This window comes from Microtus ochrogaster, chromosome 4, assembly GCF_000317375.1.
Source record: "Microtus ochrogaster isolate Prairie Vole_2 chromosome 4, MicOch1.0, whole genome shotgun sequence".
In the NCBI taxonomy this organism is placed as follows: Eukaryota; Metazoa; Chordata; class Mammalia; order Rodentia; family Cricetidae; genus Microtus; species Microtus ochrogaster.
Window position 1 is genome coordinate 17552151 of NC_022011.1, and position 24844 is coordinate 17576994.

At 43.7% G+C, this 24844-nt stretch overlaps 1 protein-coding gene across 2 annotated transcripts in view; it reads right to left on the reverse strand.

The window, feature by feature from the left end:
- Hydin (HYDIN, axonemal central pair apparatus protein) overlaps window positions 1-24844 on the reverse strand; it is a 332133-nt gene that overhangs the window by 231393 nt on the left and 75896 nt on the right. For both annotated transcript variants that reach the window (XM_005345678.3, XM_026777026.1), the window contains exons 8-9: window positions 15948-16149; window positions 8513-8696 (exon numbers count right to left, since the gene is read on the reverse strand). In XM_005345678.3, coding sequence (XP_005345735.1) covers window positions 8513-8696; window positions 15948-16149 — 386 coding nt within the window. The remainder of the gene's footprint in view (window positions 1-8512; window positions 8697-15947; window positions 16150-24844) is intronic.

Below are 24844 nucleotides of genomic sequence, written 5' to 3' on the forward strand. Positions count from 1 at the left end.
GCTTCTGGAAATGCCCTCTCATCCTACTGGTCCCACTGACATGAACTTCCGGGTCACTCACGCTTCTGGAAATGCCCTCCCATTCTTTATTGCTCAGCTCTGACATTTCAGAAAATCAAAACCTTCACAAATTCCCCTACTGGCTCCAGCATGGATACCCTGTCTCCCCAGACCCCTGGGGCTGCCTCTTCCCTCAGATCCCTGCTGCTCCAGCTTCCTCCTGTTTCTAAGACTCTCTCCCTTCTCTGACTGTTTTCCCACGCCGAATGGGAACCTGAGTTTAGAGGATTCAATCTGCCACCATTTCCTTGATGTAAAAAAAAAAAATACAGTGGCCCTCAATTGTCCTATAATCATTTCCCCTTCGCTTGTAATGTTTTGTCATTCCTCAACTCTATTGTGAGTATACTTGTCGATCAAATAACATAATAGAAGGAATCAACTTTAAATTTTTGAGTTTAATGTTAATTCTCTAGCCCCTTCTGAATAAGAACAACAAACCCTCCCTCCCTCCTTCCCTCCCTCCCTCCCTCCCTCCCTCCCTCTCCTCTTCCTTCTTTGAAGGATCATTTCTAGAACACCTTGCTAAATGGGAATTTGAACCGCAAGAATAGTTAGTTACCTGTGTATTTAACTTCCTTGGTTGATCTGGAAAGCGGAACTCAGTGTTTACAATAAAAATTCCTATGTGTATTAAATAAAAGAATTGCATTTTGATTCTCCGGTTACATGTATGACTCAAATATTTAGCTTTCCAGTCAACTTCTAATTTGCCAAGTGTGTTATATGGTGGTTTGAACAGGTATGGCCCCACAGATTCATGTTTGAATGCTTGGAGTGGTAGGTACTATTATTAGGAGGTGTGGCATTGCTGGAGAAAGGGTGTCACTGTGCAGGCAGGCTTTGAGGCAGGCTTTGAGCCACACCCAGGGGGACCATCTCTCCCTGCTGTCTATGAATCAAGGTGTAGAACTCTCAACTCCCTCTCCAGCATCATGTCTGCCTGCATGCTGCCATGCTTCCTGACGTGATGATAACGGACTAAACCTCTGAACTGTAAGCCAGCCCCAGTTAAATGTTTTCCTTTGTAAGAGTTGCCAGGGTCAGGGTGTCTCTTCACAGCAACAGAAACCCTAACTAAGACATGTATCTAACTCATGTTTCCTGAGAGCTCAAGTTCTCACTGGTACAGTCATTGCCTCTGTGCCTTATCTTGTGCAGTCTTCACCCTGGTTAAGTCCTTTCGTCCTCCCATTAACAACAGAAAACCGAGGCAAAGTGAAGTACAGTATCTTGCCTAAGCACAAATCAACAATATGTGGCGGGCCAGGAGTCTACGGTATTTCCCCTAACTTCTCCTGCCCCTCTGCAATTCTAAAAGTAGGGCAGGGCCCACCTCTCTCACCATACCAGACAGAAAGGGCAGACATTTAGAATCTACCACCGATACTTGGAATTATCTGATGCAGCCTGCCCCAGTGATCCCGCCTATGAACAGTCTAACACTGTCTACATATGCTTGAATTCTTCTAGAAGATGACTCAAAGCAGGTTCTTTCGTGGAACAAAGTCCACATGAGCATGTGGGTGCTCCTGGGGGATGCTCTGGTGGGGTCTTCATCAAGCTCCCCGTGTTGAGTGATGACCCAGGCCCAGTCCCTTCAGAACAAGATATGCGAATAATGGCCTCAAGTGGCCCTCTTGATGGCCATGTTTGGTGACATAAACATCTTCAGATATTCCATCATTTCCCTCGTGCAACGGAAAGAGTTGTTCTAGTACTAATTACTCCAGGAGTTAAAGCAGAAAGATCATTTGAACCCACGAGTTTAAGAGCCCAGGTGATCCCATTTCCCAAAATGAACAAGCAAAAAAAAAAAAAAAAGTTTCTCAGAAAATGAAAACATGCTCTCAAAATCAAATTTTTGTTTTTTAACTTAAAGTAAGATTTACTTAAAAATTGATGAGTGTGTATGTCTGTATGCCTGTGTGTACATATGTATGTATGTATGTATGTATGTGTGTGTGTGTGTATGTATACACACACACACACACACACACACACACACACAGATGTCCACAAAGGCCAGAAGAGGATATGATATCCCCCTGGAGCTGGAGCAGCAGGCCTTTGTGAGCCACTGGATATGGGAGGTGGTAGCAAGCACTTTTAACCACGGAGCCATCTGTCCAGTCCTCTATGTCTATGTCCTCAGTTTCTATCAATGACCAACCCACGATCAAAATGCTGTCATCTTTTCTTCCACTCACAACAGATCTAATCAATGACAAAAACTTTGGCTACTTTTAGTGACACTTGGGCGCAAATACCAACTGTCTCAAACAACAATGATTAAAAAAACAAATGGGAATATAAAAAATGACAAGTAAATCACCCTTGTTATTGTTGAGAGAAAAGACCACATTGGCACAAGGCTTGCATAGAGACTGACTACTCAGTTACTTCAGCTGGGACAAGTAAGTCAAGCCAATTTGTGATTTTCAAAGTAATACCCATAAAAGTTCCTGAGGAGAGCTCTATGGTCTGTCCATCTGGCAGAATAAACTTTACAAAAGGCACTTTCTGCCTTAATTTCATCTTCAACACACAGAACTCCATGGGATCCTTAGCTAGTGGAGGTGGCCATGTGTGATGCCCAAGCCTTTCTCTCTTTCCCAGGAAGGAAAGGTATTGACTAATTTAATGAGTTCAGGAGCAACCTTGCTATTTCTAAGGCTTCCCTGGGCTTCCTTCCACCCACACTGGTTCTTAAACACAATAGATAATGTTCTGGTACAGTTGCCAAAAAGTGGGCCTTAGCTCAAAGACCTGGTAGGAGAGTCCTAGGGAATGAGGCTAAGGGATGGGCCACGGCACTGGCAGAGCCAGTCAGGGGCAGTTCGCTCTCAGCAGACCCGCGTCCTTGGGTTCCTTCCCGATATCCATTTTCAAGGAGTCAGCGCCCACGTGTTTGCCCAGTGAGTCACAGCTCAGCTAACGACCGGAGCTGAGGAAGGGCTGCACAGGACAAAAAGCACTGAGTCTTTCTTCTTGGTAGCCATCTGGACTTGCACCCAACCTGGTTCTGCTGACCTCATCCACTATACCGAATGAGGAGAGGGATCAAGTAAACTAAATTTGAGCTGGCTCTACACGTCTGGGTTGCTAGAACAGCACGTTTCTCTCAGGCTTAAATGACATCAGAGCACAGGTTACTGTTAACTTGAATGGTGATGAAGAAATGATGGAGTGTCTCTCCCTTTGGATAGTTCATTTAGCTGAAGCCTCAGCTTCCCAAGGGCTGCAGGGTTAAGGCTACTCGGGAGATGTGGGTTAAGAGGAGCAGGACTATTGGGCCAGCTCAAATACTGTAGACATGCAGCCGGCGTGAGCTGGGAAAAAACCTTGAAACATTCAGGCCTTTCTTTTTGAGAAAATACCAAGTGTTCCACGTTCAGAAAATTGCTGTCTTCAAAGTGCAACCTGAGCCAGCAGCACCACAGTTCAGAGACAGGATGGTTACATCTGTGCTGAGGTCTTGAGATTGCTAGGTGCCCATGGGAAGCAAAAGCTTATTTCTCTTTGCCTGGTGATATTCTCGCACCGCTCAATGTTCAAAATTGAGTTTTTGAGTTTTGGATTTCTCTCTTTCAGGGGGACTCAGGAGACTCGAGCAGAGGAAATAACAGAACGAGACCATCAAAGCTGGGCCCAGAGTGGTCTGCCTGGCACAACTGAATATTATATTTATGAAACAGTCAATTCCTTTTGCTTTTCTGGAAAGCACAAAACATGCATAATAGACTCAGGTTATTTCTGAAGATGGGGAAAATCTCAAATGGAAGCAGGTGGCCTGCATGGCTCCATGCCTTCCCGATAAGCAATAAATGGAGAAAGTCAGCTAATAATATAATATTAATATGTCGAGATATTATCCGAAGAATTGATATGTAAGAAACTAGAAGTAAAGCCGGGCGATGGTGGCACACGCCTTTAATCCCAGCACTCGGGAGGCAGAGACAGGCGGATCTCTGGGAGTTTGAGGCCAGCCTGGTCTACAAGAGCTAGTTCTGGGACGGGCACCAAAGCTACAGAGAAACCCTGTTTCGAAAAACCAAAAAAAAAAGAAAAAAAAAGATGAAACTAGAAGTAAAAAGCTGTTTCTCATATGCCCTAATAAGTACACAGTAATCCCAATGGCTTTAAAATAACAATATAAATAACTACCATTTAAAAAAAATTCCTTTTAGTGTTCTGTCTCTGGGTTATTCTGGGTCCTTGGTACCCTCGTTTTTCCCACCAAAGGACATTCTAAGTCCCACAATGAAGTCCCAGCTCTTCATCAGTGGAGCAGTGGCCAGCTTCCCCTGTGTCCATATCCTGAGGAAATGGGAGATAGAAGCAGGCCTAGGGCTCTGTGCTTCTGTGGCCACCAGGACTCAGGATACCCAAATCTAACTCCTCAGAGTTCAAGCAGCAGACCCAATGGCCAGGTTTATGGCCACATTTCACAAAGAATGGGCATGAGAAGAAAGTCTGCAAAGACATAGGACCTGTCTTGGTTACTGTTCTGATGCTGTAACAGAACTCCATGACTAAAGCAACTCTTTCTTGTAAAAGAAAGAGTTTGATTGGGCTTATGGTTTCAGAGGGTTAGATAGAGTCCACGACAGTGGCAAAGCTCTGGCAGATGGAACAGCTGAGAGCACACATCTTGATTCAGAAGCAGGAGGCAGAGGGTTAACTGCGGAGTGGAAGGAGTCTTTTGAAAGCTTCAAAGCACATCTACAATGGCATACCTCCTTCAACAAGACCATACCTCCTAATCCACCAACTGGGAACCAAGTATCCAAATATGAGCTTTTGGGGGCATTCATTCTCATTCAAACCCCTGAAGGGCCAAATGGTGAGGCGGTCCTGGAACACAGTAAGAACTCACTACAATAGAATGTGGGGCCTTTTATTTCTACAGGATTGAACCAAACAACTCCTCATCTGATAATATCAATAAAATGAGATTTAAATTCAAACCCATCACCATCTCTGGGCAACCTGGGGGGGTCAGGATTGATTTCCTGATCCTGGATTTCTTTGCTTTAAGTGGAAAGAGCCTCTGAAACTGGAACAATGTTCTCAGAAAATACTCAGTATGCAGGGCACACAGCCTGTATGCAGTACTAGGCTAAACTTTAGTATTGACTGATATGCTTGAAGAATGAAACTATGTTGATGTAGACTTGATAAAACGAGATGATTTTTTAAAAATTTCTATTCAGCCCCTAAGGCATTAGGGGTTTTTGTTATTGCTTCTTTTGTCTCTCTTATATTTACCTCACTTGAACACGTTGCCCTTCCTCCATGGCCAGAGGAAGCCCATCAGAAGGCAAGATGGTCTCTACCCGCTGATGACCTTTGGCTTTATTTATTTGGGTAGACTGTGACTAAGGTTGGTTATTAGACCAGCTGGTAACACTACTTGCTCCTGATCTTTGCTGCTTCTGCTGCAAGATCAACCCAGAGCAAGAAGCTATTTAACTGGGATCATACCACAGAAAAAAGCTAATCACCAATGCGCAGCTAAGCTGTCAGAAAGTAAGTAGTGACCATTTGATACAAGAGACCTGACAAGTTAGCAATATTCAGAAGAGAAGTTCAGTGGTGCAGGATCAGTTGCCCTGGGTGTAGAGGAAGCCCTCAGTGTGTGTGTGTGTGTGTGTGTGTGTGTGTGTGTGTGTGTGTGTGTGTGTGTGTGTGTGTGTGCTCTCATACTCTCCGATCCCAGCACTTACTCTCTTCCTGGGTCCCCTTTGGGTGGGTGCAGGGAGATGTTTCTGTAGCTCTAAACTTGTCCTTTATCCCTCTACTCTTAGAATTCCCATTTGGTTTTCATGTCCCCAATAAAGACCTTTACAGTAGCCTCACAAATCTTGCTTCTGGTCCTGAATTCTCTGGATCTCTTCCAACACCAATTTTAGTTCTATATTTCTGAAGCTCTCTGGACATCTGTAGTAATCTCAAAGTTGACATGCTCAGAGCCAAACTCACTAATATTTTCTGATTGCTATATATCCATGCAACTATTTATTAGCATTGAGCCAAGTGCTAGGGATGAGGATTAAACATTTCTTGGTTTTAGGAGCTCACAGTGTGACTCAAATTAGACTTAGAATTTATGAGTCAAAAAAGATAAGACTAACCTATTCCCAATATTCACAGTTCCTTGGTATATAATGAACCTGCAGCCAAGGGAGACCAGATGGCTAGTTTAGGCCATATTTACTATTTGCAAAGCCAAGACTCAGACCAGAGCTATTAATTTGCCAATTTCTATCAAAGATGTCATAACTTCTCCAGTCACTCCAGTGAGATCTACAGCCCTTATACTGTCTCAATCTCAGTGACTAATCAAAAAGCATGCTGTGTCTTCCTTTTGATTATGGCTCATATCTGCCACCTCCTTTCCTTTCTAATCACCCCATCCCCGCGACTGTTCCAGGTCACTATTATCCTCATGAAATCATCCTGATCGTGGCTGAAGACCTGATTATTAAGCCCCTTGTCCTCCACCACCTTCCACCGACTGACCTGTACCATCCAACGCTCCCTCTATCCACCCTCCTCCAATTCAAGCCGCACACGGATATCGGGGTAAACTTTCCACGCCCTGTTGGGCACACCACTCTCCTGCATTGGGTCTCAGATCTTCATCAGCACTGGCAAAGCTGGGACCTACAGGATGTCAGCTCCAGTGGGTGTTCTGTGGGAGGGATCTGCTCATAGGGAAGTGGTGTTTGAACTCTGCCATGTGGACAAACACTGTCTCTTTCCCCATAGTTTTCCCCAAATTTGTTTGACATTCCAGAAGAGCATAGTGGGAGACAGGGAGCTATAGGCTGAACATGATAGGCCACCTTCCCTCTGGTCACCCAAGCAGAAACTGTTCTGCTCACTGTCTTCCATCCTGCTGTAAACAGAATGTTTCCTTTCCCCATGGCTACCACGATCTCTCTAACTGGGAACACTCCCCTCCCTCTTCGCTTAATTAAACCATAGCTTTCTGCCAATGTCTGGTTCTGATCTCTTCTGTGCTGTGGGATTTCCTCTCTGTGTGCTGTAAATACCATTGGTTAATAAAGAAACTGTCTTGGGTCTGTGCGGGGAATAGAGGTAGGCAGGGAAATCTAAATTGAATGCTGGGAGGAAGGAGAAGCCATGTAGCCCTGCCAGAGACAGATGCCAGACCATTATCCAGTAAGTCACAGCCACGTGGTGATAAACAGATTAATGGAGATGGGTGAGTTGATATGTAAGATTTAATCAATAAGAAGCTAGAGCTAATGGGCCAAGCAATGATTTAAGTGATATGGTTTCTGTATGATTATTTCAGGGCTGAGCAGCTGGAAACCAACAAGCTGCCTCCTTGCAACAAAATAGCCCCAACATGGCCAACCCTGTCTCGAAAAACAAAAACAAAACAAAAAAAATTCACTTAAAACCTGAGGGAGTTTGGGAAGGAATTTGAGGCACAAAACAAACAAACAGACAGACAAAAAACAAAGTTAAGCATGGCTTAACGCCATGGCTCCTTTAAGAGGGGTTTTCCTGATTCAGCGATAACAGAAAAAAAAAGCCACGGTTTTGAAACAGCTTCCCCACCATGGGCCATGCTGCTAGCATGAACTCTGACTCTTTTGGGAGGCCAAATATTTAAATGGGTTTTGTAATATTAAGTTGGGGACATCACCCCAGCCCCTGGCATTTATTCTTGGGGTGCCAATGGAGTGCCAATGGAGTGGAAAACTCCATCTCAGGCCCCCTCCCCCTGGGAGTTGCCTTGAGCTGGACTCCACCTTCAGGAAAGCCTGCTAAACGCTGATCCCTCCCCAGGGAGGGTCAGGACCACTCCACAGGCTATTTAAGCTCACACCAGAAAAAGGAACACGTGGTCATGGGTTTTGCATGCTCTCTCCCTCTCCGTCTTCTCCCTGGCCCCATGCTCCTAGTGGATGCTATGAATATCATTGGTTAATAAAGAAACTGTCTTGGGCCTGCGCAGGGAAAAGAGGTAGGCTGGAAAAACTAAGCTGAATGCTGGGAGAAAGGAGGCACAGGACAAAGAATTATACATCTACAACATCGATGGTGCTAAGGCTGAGAAATCCTGCTATATAGTCAGACTAATCTGGGCTAAGTTTTCAACCACAGACACCAGTTGCTTGGCCATAAGTCAGCTATGAGATCTAAGTGCTCTCATTTCCTTATTTTTATATGGGGCTTTAATTATATATTTTGGGTTTGTTGTAAGGTGATATATACACAAATGCTACATCCTGGGCAATTGGCAAGATGACCACTGTGACAGGTGGACAGAAAGTGTGACCTGCCGGCATCCTTGTCACCAGTGTCTCTAACGTCAGTCACATCAATCTCAGGACTCGCCCTGCCAGGCCCAGAAGCAGCCCTGCACCCCCGCTTGTGCTCACTACATAATCGGGTTCTGTTTGGTGCTCACCAGGGGCTCGGTGGTGAAAATGTGATCCAGAAACAGCATGCTGTCTCCTCGCACCAGCTTCCTCTGGTTCTCGAAGGTGCGGGAGAGAATAGAGAGGCGTTCTCGGAGCGAAGGATCCAAGAGGCACTCTTCCAGAAACATGTCGGTTTCCTGCTTTTCCTCCTTGGTCAGATCGTCACAGATCCTAAAGAAAATGAGGAAATAGAAGGGTCACCGTGGGACTCCCATGAAGAGCTGTGGGCAGGAACTCGCTTCCGGTCTCCTCTCCTGGGACTGTCCTTACACCTCTTGGGGGGGGGGTTCCTCCTTGCCCTAAGTCTACAATATGTAAGTGGGTGACTTTGTGTTGCCTCCTCTTTCAGAGGCCGAGTCCGACGATCCCTTGTCACCTCCTTCCAGAAGTCCTCTGGGATTTCTTTCCCACCCAAGGCCCTTCTGTTTACTTCTGAGCCAGCATGTATCTGAACAAATATTTCCTTTTAGGTAATTGTGTTTTCCATGCTTATTTTTAAATTATTTAACATCTGCTCTGCTCTCATATGGCAAGGATGACTTTGTTCCTGTTAAGCTTGTCTTGCTTTAATTCTTTCCTAGCTGTTTGTTGTCTAGGGAATAGAATGTGGGGCTGGTGTGAGGGCTGGGTTTAGATGCTGATTTTACGATCTAATTCCTAACTCTGAGACTCTGGGAGCTTCCCAGTTCCTCTAAGCCTCGGTGCTCCTTCCCAGAAAACTAGAGGTGATGGGAGCAGAGTTTCTAACCTGAGAGATGGGGCTTAAAGGTGATTCGGGCCTCGGTTCAGATCCCGGCACAGAGCAGGTGCTCCATCAGTACCATCTTTCTGCCTCTGTCAGGCATCCGCCTTCCTAAGATGCCAAGCTTTTAAGAGGCTTGAGCCACGCCCAGAGATGCCTCCTTCACTTACTTCCCAGTTCTCACTGTCTACCACGGTCAGTGAGAGAACAGCCTCTTCCAAGCCTCTCCTCGCAGCCCTCACCTTTCCAGATGACCCTGCAGACTGGCCTGCACTCTCCCCTTGGGACACTTGCTCCTGTTCCCAGCACTGTGATGCTGTGACCCAGGTGACAGCACATCCTTAGCAAGAGAGTGCTGAGTGGGTGTGTGAGGTCACTGAGTTCCTGCCTCAGCTCTGACTTCCTAGATGACCTCATACAAACCAGAGGCTCCATTTTGTCAAGTGGTTCTTTTAAATAACTTCAGTGTTCTGAGACGCTTTGTCTATATCACACAAGGAAATCAAATAAATGGATCCGGTGTGTTCTGGATCCAAGGAAGAAATCAGCCTGCATTTCCCTTGTAACTGCTAGGTGGGAAGCAGTATCCAAGGTAACCAGTCCTTCTATGCCACTGGCCATATCAGCTCGGAAAGCAAGGAATCCAGTTCTTTTTTATTTTGCTAGTTGACAGCTATCTGAGAGTCTTACAAACTGCACATCATTTGTGTGGTTGTTTGGAGGAGAATGGCTCCCATAGGCTCCCATATTTGAATACTTGGCCTCTGGTTGGTGGAACTGTTTGGGAAGGACTAGGAAGTGTGGCCCTGTTGGAGGAGGTGTCCCTGAGGGCAGGCTTTGAGGTTTCGAAAGACTCAAAAGACACAGGTCATTCCTAGTGTGCGCCCTGCCTCCTGCCTGCAGTTTGAGATGTGAGCTCTCAGCTGTTCCCGCCCCCAGGCCTTCACGCCACCATCATGAACTGTAAGCCAAGCCAAACTTCTTAATAAGTTGCCTTGTTTGTAGTGTTTTATTACAGCTATAGAAAGCAACTAATACCATTTCAAGTGAAAGACTCCACTTGCAGCAGTAAATTCTACAACAATCACAGAAACAAAGACCCAGCTAGATTGACCTTCTTTGAAAGACAAAGAAGAAAAGTGGTTTGTAAACTCCATGTAGGAGCTTCAGATTCCCTGGAACTAGAGTTATAGATGGCAGTAGACTTGTTACAAAATATTCTGGAGAGGAGGGGGACTTGATCGGGGGAGGGGGAGGGAAATGGGAGGCGGCGGGGAGGAGGCAGAAATCTTTAATAAATAAATAAATTAAAAAAAATATTCTGGAAAGAGAAATCCCCAAATTTTTTGATTAAAAAAAAAAGCAAGAAGGGGGGAAAACCCATACTCGTTTTGCAAAGGAATACATTTACAGATACTAAAATATTCCTTAGGTTTTCTCTGGGTCTTATGATTAGAACTGATTTTTGTCATAATCACAGATGTAATTAAAAAAACATTTATACTTTAAAAAACATGTTTCTTTTAAATTAGAAAACAAGTTGAGTTAAAAATTCAGTGTGGTCTTCATCGAGATGTGACCACTGGGATGCTTCAACACATGGGCCTTAGGAGGACCTTCAAGACCTAAACTATAATAAACAAGAAGTTATCAAATGTCTCACAAGATTGCCTAAATACTATCTCGAAAGTGGAAACCAGAAAAAGCGACCAGGGCCAATTTCAATGGTATCATAAAGGGGAAAAATACTGAGGCAGAGGATTGGACACTCACATCCGGCTGTGTATCCACAATAGAAGACAGTCCTAAAAGTCACTTGCCATGTTTTATATTCTAATAAAGTACCAATTATGTCTAACAAAAAACAAAACAAAACAATTCAGTGTGGATCAGGTCTCAGGTCGGAGCACTATGGAGTTTTTCACAGGAGCCTGGGATGCAAACCCAGCCCAGGGTTCCACCACCAGAAGAGGCATGGGTTGCAGCAAGACATCTTGTAGCAGGAAGAACAAAGGGTGAGATACATACACAGCACCAGGAAGGGCCTCCCTCTCATGTTGTAGGGTATTTTGTCGCAATGAGACAAGTAACAAATAGAGATGGTAACTGGATGCTGAAGCGACTAAACAGTAAGTTTCCTGGCCTTCAGAGCTGGGAGAAACACTTTCAAAGCTGCCTATAACACGAAAGAGTAAGTGGAGACAATGGGGCCATCACCTCGAATGAACTGTGTGACCCTAGATAACGGGGAACTCTGTGCCGGTGTGACGAATGCACGTCTAGAGTCTCCTGTCCTGTCTATCAGGTGCCATTTCTGTCTTCAGAGTGGTTTTTTTTTTAATGAAACCAGGAAGGGGCCCCTAAACATAACTGAAATTAAATTCATTACAGTAACCCAGGTGGCAGGCTCAAACATCAATTAAGGTTGAATTAACTAGAGAGATGTGTCATTTCGTGCACCTGAATGCCGTGAAATAAATCCCTGCTAACCACAGTGTGGGGTTGTCCGTTGAGGTTACTGTGAGGTCTTGAGCAAGTGTAGAATTAGAGCCACCTGCTCTTGAAACAATGACTTTGACCCTGCTGGAGATCCTAGGAGCAAAAATCCGTAAAAGCCCACACTGAGTCTCTGAAAACGGGGAACATGAGGGGAATGTGGCTGGGAGAACCTTGCAGAGCGCACTTGCCCAGACACAGCTGAGCACGAAAGGAAGGATGCGGTCCTTTCTGAAGAGACTAATGTCCTTTCTGGCTCCAGAGAAACATCAAAAAAAAAAAAATAGATCAAAAAGGTGATTTATTCAAAGGATCCTTAATTTCAGACTCTAAAGGTGTTCTGTTTGTTGGTCTTTAAAGAGAAGAACAATTTTAAAGCTCAGAACTTCTTCCTAGAGGAGAGGCATCTTCATGGCCAGAACCTGGAGCCTGGCAGGAGCCCCATATTTCTCAGACCAGACACATGCCCAAGGGTTCCAACACTGTAAGACAGGCAGAGAGGGAGGTCATCCTTCCCAGGATGGAAGAGGGAGAGGCTGAAAGTCCTCCACTGGGGAAAGAGACAACCAAATCTTGGCTCTCCAAGATTCTGTGGGCGAGATACCATGATGAATGGAACAGGAGTTGGAGCCATTTGTTAGAAGGGTTGGCATTTTATAGGGAACTTTGAGCAAGTTTCAGTACTTGCAGGTGAACGGCTCAGGATGAGATGGAAGCCACTTTGCAAACAGACAGCTGAGAGAAGACAGTGGAGTCTTATTTTGTGGAGTAAAACTAACCTTCTATTTTAGGTCCCTGAGATGCTGAAAAGGGAAGTTTTAATCCCTGGAAATGCGTCTCTAATTAAAGACACGTTCCCTCTCTGCTAAGCTCAGGACCAAGGTTGACGCTTCTCTCTGCAGTTTAAACTAGAGATGCTGGTGGAGGAAAAGAAGAAGCTGTTGTCGGCCTCATCAGGAGCAAGAGATTCACATATACAAAGGATTGGGTCAGGGACATCAGCATGGGCCTTGCTGGAGAACACGAGAGGCATTCTCTTGCTCGTTCATGACCTTGCTACTGTTTGGGGGGGACTGGGCAGACCTCTGTTCTGTGTACTGCTCATATATGGCCTTGGGTACAACCTGAAGATATGCAGTGAAAGAGGAGACCACGACCTTTTGCACAAGTACCACCATCACACTCGCTGTTGAGTAAGGAGCACCTGCCTTGTTCTAGAAAGAGTAGCTGGCAGTTATTTCGGAGACAGGGGCCCCAGGTGAAAATAATCGTATGAAAGTTGAGGCATGCTTGGGAACGCATTGAGGAACAGAAGAGGGAAAAGGGAGAAGGGCCACTGTTGGTCTAGCTAAAGAGCAGGCATAATACGGCTTGCTTGGAAGAGGAAGAGAAGGCAGGGTCGCATTCAGTAGACTTTTTACTTAGAAAAATCAATCTATTTGAGGGAACCACAAGGTACCTTGATATATGTCACCCCAAGAGAAAGTGAAGACAATCCTATTCAGAGATCAAAAGCCACTGTTAGGTTTGTTGTTTAAAACCTGTGCACAGGACTGTGCTAACTGTGATGTGCAGATGCCACCATGGAGAGCTAACTGTATCTTCTGGCCATACACCTACAAGTGGTGTAGAGAAACGATGTGGATAGAGAAAATGTGGTATTACTGCACAGCAGAGCCCCTTCAGCCACAAAAGAAGGATGCAATTAAAACATTTGCAGGAACACAGCTGGAACTGGAGGGCGTCATGCTAAGTGAAACTCATCAGCCCCACAAACACAGCGCTGCATATTGTCTCTCACATGTGGAGGCCAGACCAAGGAAACATAAAAGGATATGAAAACTAAAATGGAGACTACGAGGATGTGAGAGAGGGAGAACAGGAAAGCCTGGGCATGAATATAATCAACATAATCAAAGTTCACTAGACACACATCTGAAATGGAGATATCATAAGAAAACTTACAATAGACACACAGTGAACAGCGGGACTGGGGCTGGGGCGATGGCTCGGCTGATAAAGCACTTGTCATGCAAACATGAAGTCTGGAGCTCATTTCCCCAGGACCCATGTAGAAAGCTGGGCACAGGATGCTTGCTGCTAATCCCAGCACTGGAGATGTATAAGTAGGAGAATCCCTGGGGACTGCTGGCCAGTCCAGCTAAGTCCAAGGGCTCCAGGTTGGTGAACGACCCCATTTCAAAAAATAAGATATACCTCTATAGAGTGACTGGGAAAGATGATAACATCACCCTCTGTCTTCTGTATGTGCATGTACACATTCTTGAACACACACACAGCCAGGCCAGAGACATAGCTCAGTTGTTAGCATGCTGACTTTGCACACACAAAGCCCTGAGTTGAATCCCAGTACTTGATAAAACCAGGCAAGACAGCATATACCTGTAAACTCTGCTATGAGGAGACAAGAGGCAGGAGGATTAGCAATGCTAGGCCATCCCTGACTACTTAGTGATGGTTGAGGTCAGTCTTGTCTCAAAACAAAACAACAAAGAACACAAGCAGCCAAACAAACAAAACAGGTAAAAAACAATATTAAAAAAAATTAAGGGTATGAGTGTCAGGGGAAATGAGGTGGAGACAGAACTTGTGTCTGAAGTTCTATTCTGGATGGTATGGCACCTTCCATACCTACCATTTCCTTCCTTCCTTCCTTCCTTCCTTCCTTCCTTCCTTCCTTCCTTCCTTCTTTCCTTCCATCCTCCCTCCCTCCCTCCCTCCTTCCCTCCCTTCCTTTTTTCTATCAATTTATAGCAAAAAAACCCAAAACTTTAACTGTTAAAATTTAGCTTCTGGATGCTCTTTGGGCACTGGCCTGGCACCAGTCCCCACAGCCCCCGCCCTGTGGAGAAACGGTTGGACTCAAAGCTGCATTTTCTCCTTTTCTCCAAACGGCTCCCCAGGAGGGCGGTTGCAGCAATGCTGCTGTTACTCCCTTCGCCGCTTCCCCTGGCTCCACTCTGGCACCAGTTTTAAACCTGCTTGGCCTTTCCAGCTGCAGCTCAGCAGACATCGTTGCTGCAGAATTTCCTTCTAAGAATTTCCCACTCTTATTAGCAATTATTAACTGTACACGAGTGGGTTTCATTGTGATCTTTCATAGTTATGCAATATTAATAATTAAAGAAAAAAACCCATCATCGACATTCCTAGGCCATGAGGTCCGGTGAGGTTTGTAGGCAGGAAAGGCTTTTCTTTCACGGGCGATCCTGTGGTTAAAGCTCATCACCTGGAGCTTCTGCCCACTGTGTCCCCTCATTGTCCTGGATCCTTCTGATTCAATTAGGGACAGGGCACTGGCGGGCTTCTGCCAGCTCTCCAGGGGTCCAAGACTTTCACTTTTATTCCACCCTAACGTGGTTTTAAACAAAGCCTTGAAGCCTTCCAGGGCTAATCCTTCATGGCAATGGAGAGGCAGAGATGGAAGTAAATTGTAATGAAAGCAGCAGCGGTGTTAATTCAGACAGATCTAAGGAGATAAAGTGAGCGCAGCTTCAGACAAGCAAAGATGGGGTCAATCAAAAGAAATGTCCAGGATGCGACCATGAGGCACGAGCTAAAAGACGGCTGGTTTCACATTTTTCTAATCTGCTGCTATTTGAATGATCATTTTCTCTAAAATAGACTACTAAAGATTCCACTAAGAAATCGTTATTAAATTACATGGTTCAGAGAGATTGGGCAGTGTTGTGAAAGCCAAAATATAAAAATCATTACATCTAAACCCTTCTTTTCCTTCCTTCTTTCTATTTTCTGAAAATATCTTTTTATAAGGGGGGGGGAGTGACATTGATGCCAGTCCAAAATGGATTATTTGGGGGACTCACTGTAAGAGCTGATAACTTTGGCCAGGGCTTCAAAAAGTAATATATACATGTACATTAGTGCTTAAGAAAACAGTAAAGAATGACATATTTTTAAAAACTAAGTCTTTAATTATTGCTACACTATAACCAGGTTAAGTTTGACTGAGCATCTGCAGCACTTGATGCTACAAGGCTCCCAAAGAGCACCCACACTGGAGCCAGTTTCTCAAGGTTGGATATTATTTGTGGTGGGTAAGAATTTACCATAAACTGTGCTTCCCACCCCTCCCCCAGATTAACTGGATTTACCCCATTGTACCCCTGCATTGCCACATAGAGGTGGTTTAGGATACAAACCTATGTTTTTCTTTGTCTTCCTCTTCCTGTGTAGCAAATATCTTCCACTGGAAATGGGCAATGATATTAGAGCGGTTATGAATGGTTATCGTCCGCTGATTGGCCAGAGATATGTACGTTTTCTCCATGATCAAGGAATTCTTGTCCAGTCTTATATTCACATCTATGGCAGCTCCATAGAGACGCACAAACACCATTTCACCTAGGAATGAACAAGGTAGAAACACACGAAGATTTATTCTAGGGTGGGAAGCATGAAGGTCTGAGTTCAAGTCCTCAGAATCCACCCACACAAAAGCCGAGCATATGTCCAGAAGCCCACAGCTGGACAAGAGGGGACAGATGAATTCCTGAGGTTTCTCTGATCAGCCAATCGAGCCAAAGGTGAGACCTTGTCTCAAAAAATAAGGTGGACCGAGGAAGCCAGCTGACACTGACCTCTGACCTGCATAGGCATGCACACATGTAAAAGACTAACTCTAGAATGATAGATCTGGCCTTTAAAAAAAATCAAGATGAGGTTAGGGAATATAGAACAACCATCACATATTTTACTCTCCCTAAGTCCATCAATCCAGAGTCAGACATGATCAGAAAACTTAATTATAGCCCTTCGTTGAAGTTACAGGAAATCAAACTATCTTTTTTGGTCATTTTAAGAAATATAAACCACGCAAAATATGAATTGTTATGGAAGGTTATCTAAGGATTTTCTTCTTCACAAATACTTTTTGGGCTTACAGCCTAGCCATGAGGACCGTGTGCTTCAGAATCATAAACACCTGCCTCATCTTTAGCTACAGCATGATCTAGTTTCTGGTTCTAAAAAGATAGAGGCAAATATATTTGGGAGGAGCTGATCATCACCAGGGGATTTAAGTCAGAAAACAGAGTCAGTACGTTAGAAACTGGAAACTGCCTGAACAGAATCACATATCCAAACAATAATGACAATAGCACACACAGTACTGTGCTGGGGTAGCATACACACACAGAGAGAAAACAAAGATAAATACCAGGAGATAATTTTAAAGGGATATCAGGAACATCTTCCCTTAGCAAGGCAACGGTTGCGAACTGCTGCCGAGTCACAGGCAAAGAGATCAAAGGGGTCTCAAAACAGAAAAAGAGCCAGAGACACTACTGTTAGGAGTCCTCCCCAAACACCAAACTAACAGCCATAACATACATGCATAAGACCTTTGCAGACACATGCAGGCCCCATGCATGCCATTTCAGTCTGCAGAATGAAATTTAATAATTGGTGAAAGCTAACGGTTCATCTCATTCGCATATTCTTAATTATGGATGATACTGAGTTCCATTATACAAGTTAATAAATAGATGAGACAAAAGGACCTTCACTGTAAATCCTGGTACTCAAAGAGTTATGACCCCAAGATGACGGTGAACTGGAAGGAGCCTGGTCCTAGTTTTGCTGTCAGAGAGCTTGCTGAAGTTGCCTGCATCTTGCAGAGCACTTCACTTCGAGTTCATGCCATTCCCTGGTTCTGACCCGAGATGATGGAAAGAAACAACTCATGTGAAGGCGTCTGCATCCAACTGCACACAGCCAAATATAGTGAGGCTGGTGAAGAATTGCAGCTCCTTGTGTTAGAACCAGCGACACGTGGAAAACAGAAATGGCTCACCAAGAACAGACACCAGGTACCAACAGACAGAGCCCACATGGCAGTTAGACTTAGCACATTCATAGAAACCCCTGGATGATTTTGAAGCTGTGCCTAGAGAACAGGAGTTTGAAAAGGGATCTCAAATGTGGGGAATAGTCATACTCTAGGCCTTACAGAGAAACAATAAAATAAAATGACCTAAATTTTAGAAAAGACTGCAGAGGAGAAAAAAAAAACCTTTAAAGAATATCAATAATAAGAGAATTTTGTTTTTTATGAAAGAAATTAGTGAAATGAAAAATGGCTTATAAAATATAAACAGTGACATGAGGAAATAACATGAGGATAGGGGTCTCATGAGAATCTCAGCAAAGCAATGGCTATATCTACCCAAGATGATATCTCAAGAGGTGATGGCTAAGAATTTTCTGGAATTAAAGACATCGATTCCTAGCTCAAAAAACACAAGGGAATTCAAGTAGGGAAATACATACCTAAATCCATAACAATAAAACAAAAGAAATCAAAGATAAAATCCTGGAAGCAGAAAGAGACAAGACATTGCTTTCAGTGGATCCACAGGCAGAATTATAGCTGATGTGTTAACTGAGACAGCGAAAACTAAAAGTTAATAGAAGGTCATCTTCAGCCTGACAAACGGGAAATGTGACAAAAGAAGTCTATAGGATTTTTCCGTTTTTAAAGTTTTGTCTGAAAATGTCATTATTTTGTCTGTACCTTTTAAGATATCGCAACACTGAAATGCCTCAGTTTCACCTGTTTTCCTCCAACACTTTAACGATGCTGTTCTGTACCTTCTAGCTTTCCTGATATCAGCTGAAGAGTTTGCCAGGGATTACGAGCATTCCTTTTAAGCAAAGTGTCTTTTTTTTTCCTGGATTCTTTTATACTGCTTTCTTTGCTTTTAAACAATAGTATGCCTACATTTGGTTTTCTTTCTTTGTATGAAAAATGTGTTGAGTGTCATGAATATATGGATGAATATAAGTTAATATTTTTAGAAAATTCTTAGGTAATATATCTTAAAACACTTTCAAAAATTTCATTCACCTTCTTTTTCTCTACCTCTGAGGCTTCAATTACACACATGCTGATCTTTTGACTATGCCCTGTATGCTTCTGCTTTGTTATTTTTCTTAAACACTGCTGTTTCTTTCTGTATCTCATTTTGAGCATCTTTGATTGGCCTACATTTAGGTTCATGGATCCTATCTTCCTCCTTATCTCTTATTCTTCTGCTAAACTTATATGACTTTTAATTTTCAACACTATATTTTTTCAGTATAAAGTTATTAAAATTTGGTGAATATAAAACAAGTCACTACCAGGGTAAAGATATCAAATGAAAAAATTAGCAATCATATTTGTAGGAGGCATAGCTTAGAGAAAGTGTTGAGGAAAGAGGAACCAGAATTGTTAAACATGGAGGCTTATTTTCTTCAAGGGAAGGAAAGGCTGCCTGTCCACCCGGAAAGAGGGAGTGAATGTCATCTAACAACCTGGTCATCTTTTCACTGTTCTATGGAGGCAGCCTTTACCAGAATGCCCCACAATCCTGAGCATTGTTTAGGCCCTGATCTGAGCTTTACCGCTCAGTGAACAGAATCCATCCTTATGAAAGAGGGCCATGCACTTTGTATCAATATAATCTCTCCTTATGCTCATTACAAATGCTTCCTCTTTAACCCCTGACCCTGAGCACTGTTTATCAGTCAATAGAACTCATTTGATTACAAAGGTCACAGGTTCTTTGCTATAGAGGTGTATTTTGCAAGGGGGTTTGAAGCCATCCCTGAAGCTTTGGTGTGATAATTGTTATAAGGAAACCTTTCTCCCAAACTTTTACTGTTTCAATTATTATTCAAGAAATAAACTCTTTGGCCAGACTCTGAAAGTTTTGACCCAGCACCTGCTAAGGTGGCATTGACCCAAGTCTCACTCTTCCCTGCCAGCTGTGAGGCTTGCAGAGACCCTGACATACACCCACTGCTGCACTAAAAGGGTGATACTTCATAACTAGCGGAGTCTACTTCAGGAATGGGAAAGTGGCTCTTTATTAGAAATGGATAAATGCGTCATAGATCAAAGGAAGAAATGATACGCCCTTTATTGATGCTGGAAACAAATTTGCAAAATTCAAAATACACTTTTAAAAATCTATAAAGTCTGCATCTGCCCCAATCTGATAGAGGAGAAAATGGGGAGTAGGCCTGAACTCATTAACACTGGAAAAGACTCTTTGAACAGCACCCTAGAAGCAAAGGCATAAAGAACAATTGGTAAGTGAGGCCTCGTGAAACTGAAAGGCTTCTGTACAGCAAAGAGGAATGGAGAACAAAACCTTTACCAGTTATACATCGGACAGAGGCAATCTAGAATATAAAAACCACTATGGGTAGATAGGTCATATGTCCTGAAGAACCTAGCACTACTAACCTGCTAAATGGGCATAGTATTGAAGTGACTTCTAATGACTTAATTGGTGCTAAACCCATTGATAAGTGCTTCTAGCAACCCTCATCAAAGAAGCTTCTTTTTAGTAGATAGTAATTAACCTACAACTGGCCAAAGGACAAAGAATTAATAAGAAACTGTGGAATCCTTGGCCCCCAAATGAGACATCATCCCAGGGCTCAGCGACTACTGCAGAAGGAAGCACAAAGAGGGTGATCAGTAGAAGGGATGACTACAAGGAAAGAGTGGTTTCCAGACACAGCAGGCCAGCTGGGCTCCTAAACTAACAATGGCTACGATAACACCCACAAGACCTGCTGCAGAAACCAATGCCAGACCACATCCTGGCTTGGAGAGGGGAGGAAGGCAGGAAGTCCCACCCCTAGGTAAGCAGCTACTGGTAACTGATAGCTGGGGGGAGGGAGAGTCAGTTTGCAGTAAGTAGAACTATACCACACATACCATACAAAAGTACTCAGGCAGCAAAAATTGTATTTGATAGTTTTTTGTTTGTTTTTAAGATGACACAAAGTTGGGTGGATAGGGAAAAGGGTGGATATGTGAGGAGTAAATATGATCAAAATACACTGTCTAAAATTTTAAACAAACTACTAAAAAGGAAAAATGTATCTTTAAAACCAAGAAGACAGTTCAATAGACTAGGACAAGATTGCAACCCCAGAAATACAAAAAGGTGTTATATGTTTGAAAATATGTACACATTTGCTCTAATAAAATACACACAAGTGAAGACAAATTTACATTAGCACCCTCACAGCATAAATATAGATACTAAATTGGTTAAAAGAAAAAAAATGTTTGAAAATGTAACTTCTTGTCAAAGGGGAAGAGAACACAACAGCCTGCTCTTCTCCATTCCTGGAGTGAGTCTGGCAACGTGGCTCAAACCATCAGTCAAAATTACCATACATTGGCTGGGCCTCATCTCTGGGATTCTATCCTGGAGACGAGCTGGAGCACGAAATTCAGGGGTGTTTAATACTGAGCTGCTATTAATAAGAACGGAGTGAGAAAGCACACATAGGGCAGGAGAAGACGGCTAGACATTGTTCACTACCTCTAAAACTAAGCAGGAACCTCTTCTAGCTCAACTTCAGGGATCCGTGAGGGAGACCACAGTCGATGCCAAAGTAAAGTATTCATTTCCATACCACTAAAAGCAGAGCTCTGTGTGGGTATGAAAAGCACAGATGAGAGGAAGGATCTACAGATGCATTATTTAGTGGGAAAACACATGCATAGAATGATTTATATTGTATTTTATATTCTGTGTACAGAAGGAAAATATTATGTATTCACATTTGCATTTATTTGCATAAAAACTATCCATGAAGCTAATAAAATGGTAGTGGGTTGGATAAATGGGAAAATATGAAAGCAAGATTTTTAAATGCATACTTTTACAGTGTTTCTTTAGTTTTTAAGCATATGATTATGTTACTCATCCAAAATTTTTAATACAAGAAAAAAAACTGTAGGGCTTTCAATAAACAGGTAAAACTGCTAGGCAGCCCAACAATGCAATAAATGTAAAATGAGATGTCATCCCATCGAGCAAGTTAACAAAAATTCAGCAGTTTGACAGTGCCCCTTTGGTGCCATATTGGCAAGGATGTGGAAAACAAAATTTCTCATATATTGCTGAAGAAGATATAAATTCATATAATTGCTTAAGTCCATTCACTTACTACTCAGGAAAACTTCATATAAAATGTCTTTGTAAGCCATAAAATATACCTTTAGGCATTTATTCAAAAAGAAAATCTCATCCAGTTGTAGGACATTGTACAAAGATGCTCAGGGCAACACTCCCTGTGATAACAGCCTAAATATTCAGAAGAATAGACAACATGTGGTACTTTTGGATCTGAGGAGCTGGCTTGCTCAGTAAAGTGCCTATTATGTAACTATGAGGACCTGAGTTATACAGTGTCTGTATAAAAGCCAAGCATGGTGGTGTGTACCTTTAACCTTAGCACTGGAGGTGCAGAGACAGGCAGACCCCCGGCACTTACTGGCCAGCCACTCTAGGCAATCAGTACCTCTAGGTTCAAATAATAAGGAGAGCACTAGACAAAGACACCCAACATTGACTTCTGGTCTCCATATACATGCACATATATGCTGTGGGACAATGGTTTTACCCTGTAAAGATTTGTTTCTTGTATTTGTTTAATAAAATGCTGACTAGCCAGTAGCCAGGCAGGAAGTCTAGGTGGGGCAACCAGGCAGGAAGCAGAGGTGGGGCAAGGAGAACAGAAGAATTCTGAGAAGAGGAAAAAAATCAGTCTGCAGTCGTCACCCAGACACAGAGGAAGCCAAACAGAGCAAGCAAGATGTGACTGCCTTGACGAAAAAAGTACCAAGCCACAAGGCTAAAACAGACAAGCAGGGGGGAAAAAGAAATACAAATGTACCATTCAATGAGAAAAAGACGCCAGGAAATTTAAAGTTGGAAGCAAGGCTTGCGTAGAAAAAGATGAAAAGTTTAGTAAAAGGCCTGATGAAAATAGAATAAAGAGAGCGGTGTCCTGGGGCAAGACCCTTCCCAGCTAAGCTTCCAATAAGCAAAGGGAAGTGCCTATGGAATTTTCTGCTCTTAAAACAAAGGTAATCCTATGCTACAAAGGAACGCTTATCCAAATGTAATTCAAGGAGGGGGCTCAGGCTGCATCCTAAGCAAGCAGTTGAACTTGCTGCATTAGACATGTGGTTCTAGCTTCAGAGGCATAAAGGATACATGTATAAAGAGATTGCAAAATCCTCTTCTACAGATAAGAAGAGCCACTGAGGCCAGGTGCATGGCAGGGGATTTCTGCATCGAGGTCCTGAGGGGTCATTGCATGCGGCTGTGAAGATGTAGCCTGGATTGTGTTGGAGACCCCAAGACCTTGGAGGTTGCATGCAGGAAGTGTGCTGCAATCAGGAAATCAGGGAGGTTGGAGACATCTAAGCCTCTTGCCGTCAGACACAGAGCTACAGATTGGAGCTTTCACTGCTGGGTTTCAGTCTTGCTTTGGTCCAGTATCTCATCACTATGCATCCATTCCTCCCTTTTAGACTGACAAAGGATATTGTGTGCCAATGTAGGTTGGAAGTATGTAATTTGCATTTTGATTTTACAAAGGGCTACAATGTAGAGAATGGTTTGAGTCTCAGAAGAGACTTAGGACTTTTAAACCGTGTTGAGACTGTTATAGACTAGGGGACTTTTGGAGTTGAACTGAATGCTTTTTCGCATTATAACTCCAAGCTTGTTGGGGCCTGGGGGTGAAATGTGCTGCTCTGAATGAGAACAGTCCCCATCAGCCATTTGAATGCTTGGTTCTGAGTTGGTAGGATGTTTGAGGAGGATTAGGAAATGTGGTCTTGTTGGAGGAGGGGTGTCACTGGGAGTGGGCTTTGCCCACAGCATTTCCAGTTAGCTCTTCCTCTGTGCCTCATGTTTGTGGCTCAAGACGTAAGCTCTGAGCTGCTACCCCAGCATCCCCCCTGCTTTCCTGCCTGCTGCCATGAGCTCATGGACTCGCCCTCTGGAACTGTGAGCCCCCAGTAAACTTCTTTTTCTATAAATTGCCTTGGCCATGGTTTCTCATCACAGAAATAGAAGAGTAAGTAAGACAAGAGGCGGGGAGGAGGAAGGGCTCTTCTCTTGTCTCCAGACAGTCAGAAAATTAGCTTTTGATACCCATTTTCCTAGAGACAACCTTTAAAAAAGGCTCTCCAGGCCCTACTATCTCAGCAGCAGACTTGTGGGGCTGCAGAGGCTGTGTGGCTCTGCTAACTCTCTGTGTCCTTGGACTCCCTGCTCCTACTCTGGTTCCCTTTCTGGTGTTGAGTGCTGCAGTGCAGGTTAACCAGAATCATATATTACACCCTGAGAAAAATAAATTTCATGGAAGTTCTCATTACATTTTGCCAAGTTTACTACTATCAATCAAGCAAAGCCAAACAGGAACAGAGCTAATTTTCCAAAACTAAACATGAAGCCAGCTGTGTACCCGGTACATCCCTGACTGTGGCTTCAGGACTCGGAGACAACAGAGGATACAGATATAGGAAATAAAATACATGGGGGGAGCTATGGAGTCTCAAGGGGACAGGTTGGTGATGGAGAGTGAGCGTTTCTCATCGCTTGGTCACAGCGGAGTCAGATTTACCACTGTCAGTGCATACTGCTCCACCAAACTCCTCGTCGGCACCCTTTGTTTGGGAGCTGAAACGGAGCAATCCGAGCTCACCAGCTACGTGAGCTACTTTTCTTATCTTTGACTAAATGCTTGACAGGACACAACTAAAGTGAGAAAGGATTTATTTATAGTTTGCGGGGATATAGTTTATGTGGTGGGGGAGGCCTAAAGGCAGGGGTATGAAACCGCAGGTCACATAGCATTTACAGTCAGGACTCAGAGGGCATCCAGGAGGTGAGGCTGGGTTACAGGCCCTCAAGACCATACCCACTGATGCATTCCCCTAGGGAGGCTCTGTCTCCTAACAGTCCTGCAACCTTCCCAGAACACCACCACCAGCAGGGGACCATGAGCCTATGGCACATCTTAAATTCTAACTATAACTCCAGCACATCAGTGGCAAAGACTAAAATTGCCATTGCTCTGCACCAAAGGCAGCGCAGATATGTAAAAGTGTAGAAATAGGAGCGGCGGGCTGCGTCCCGGCACCCGGCCACCCACATGGCTAGCTCTACCCGAAATAATTACACGGACACTGTGTTCATTTAATCACCGCTTGGCCCTTTTGCTCTAGCCC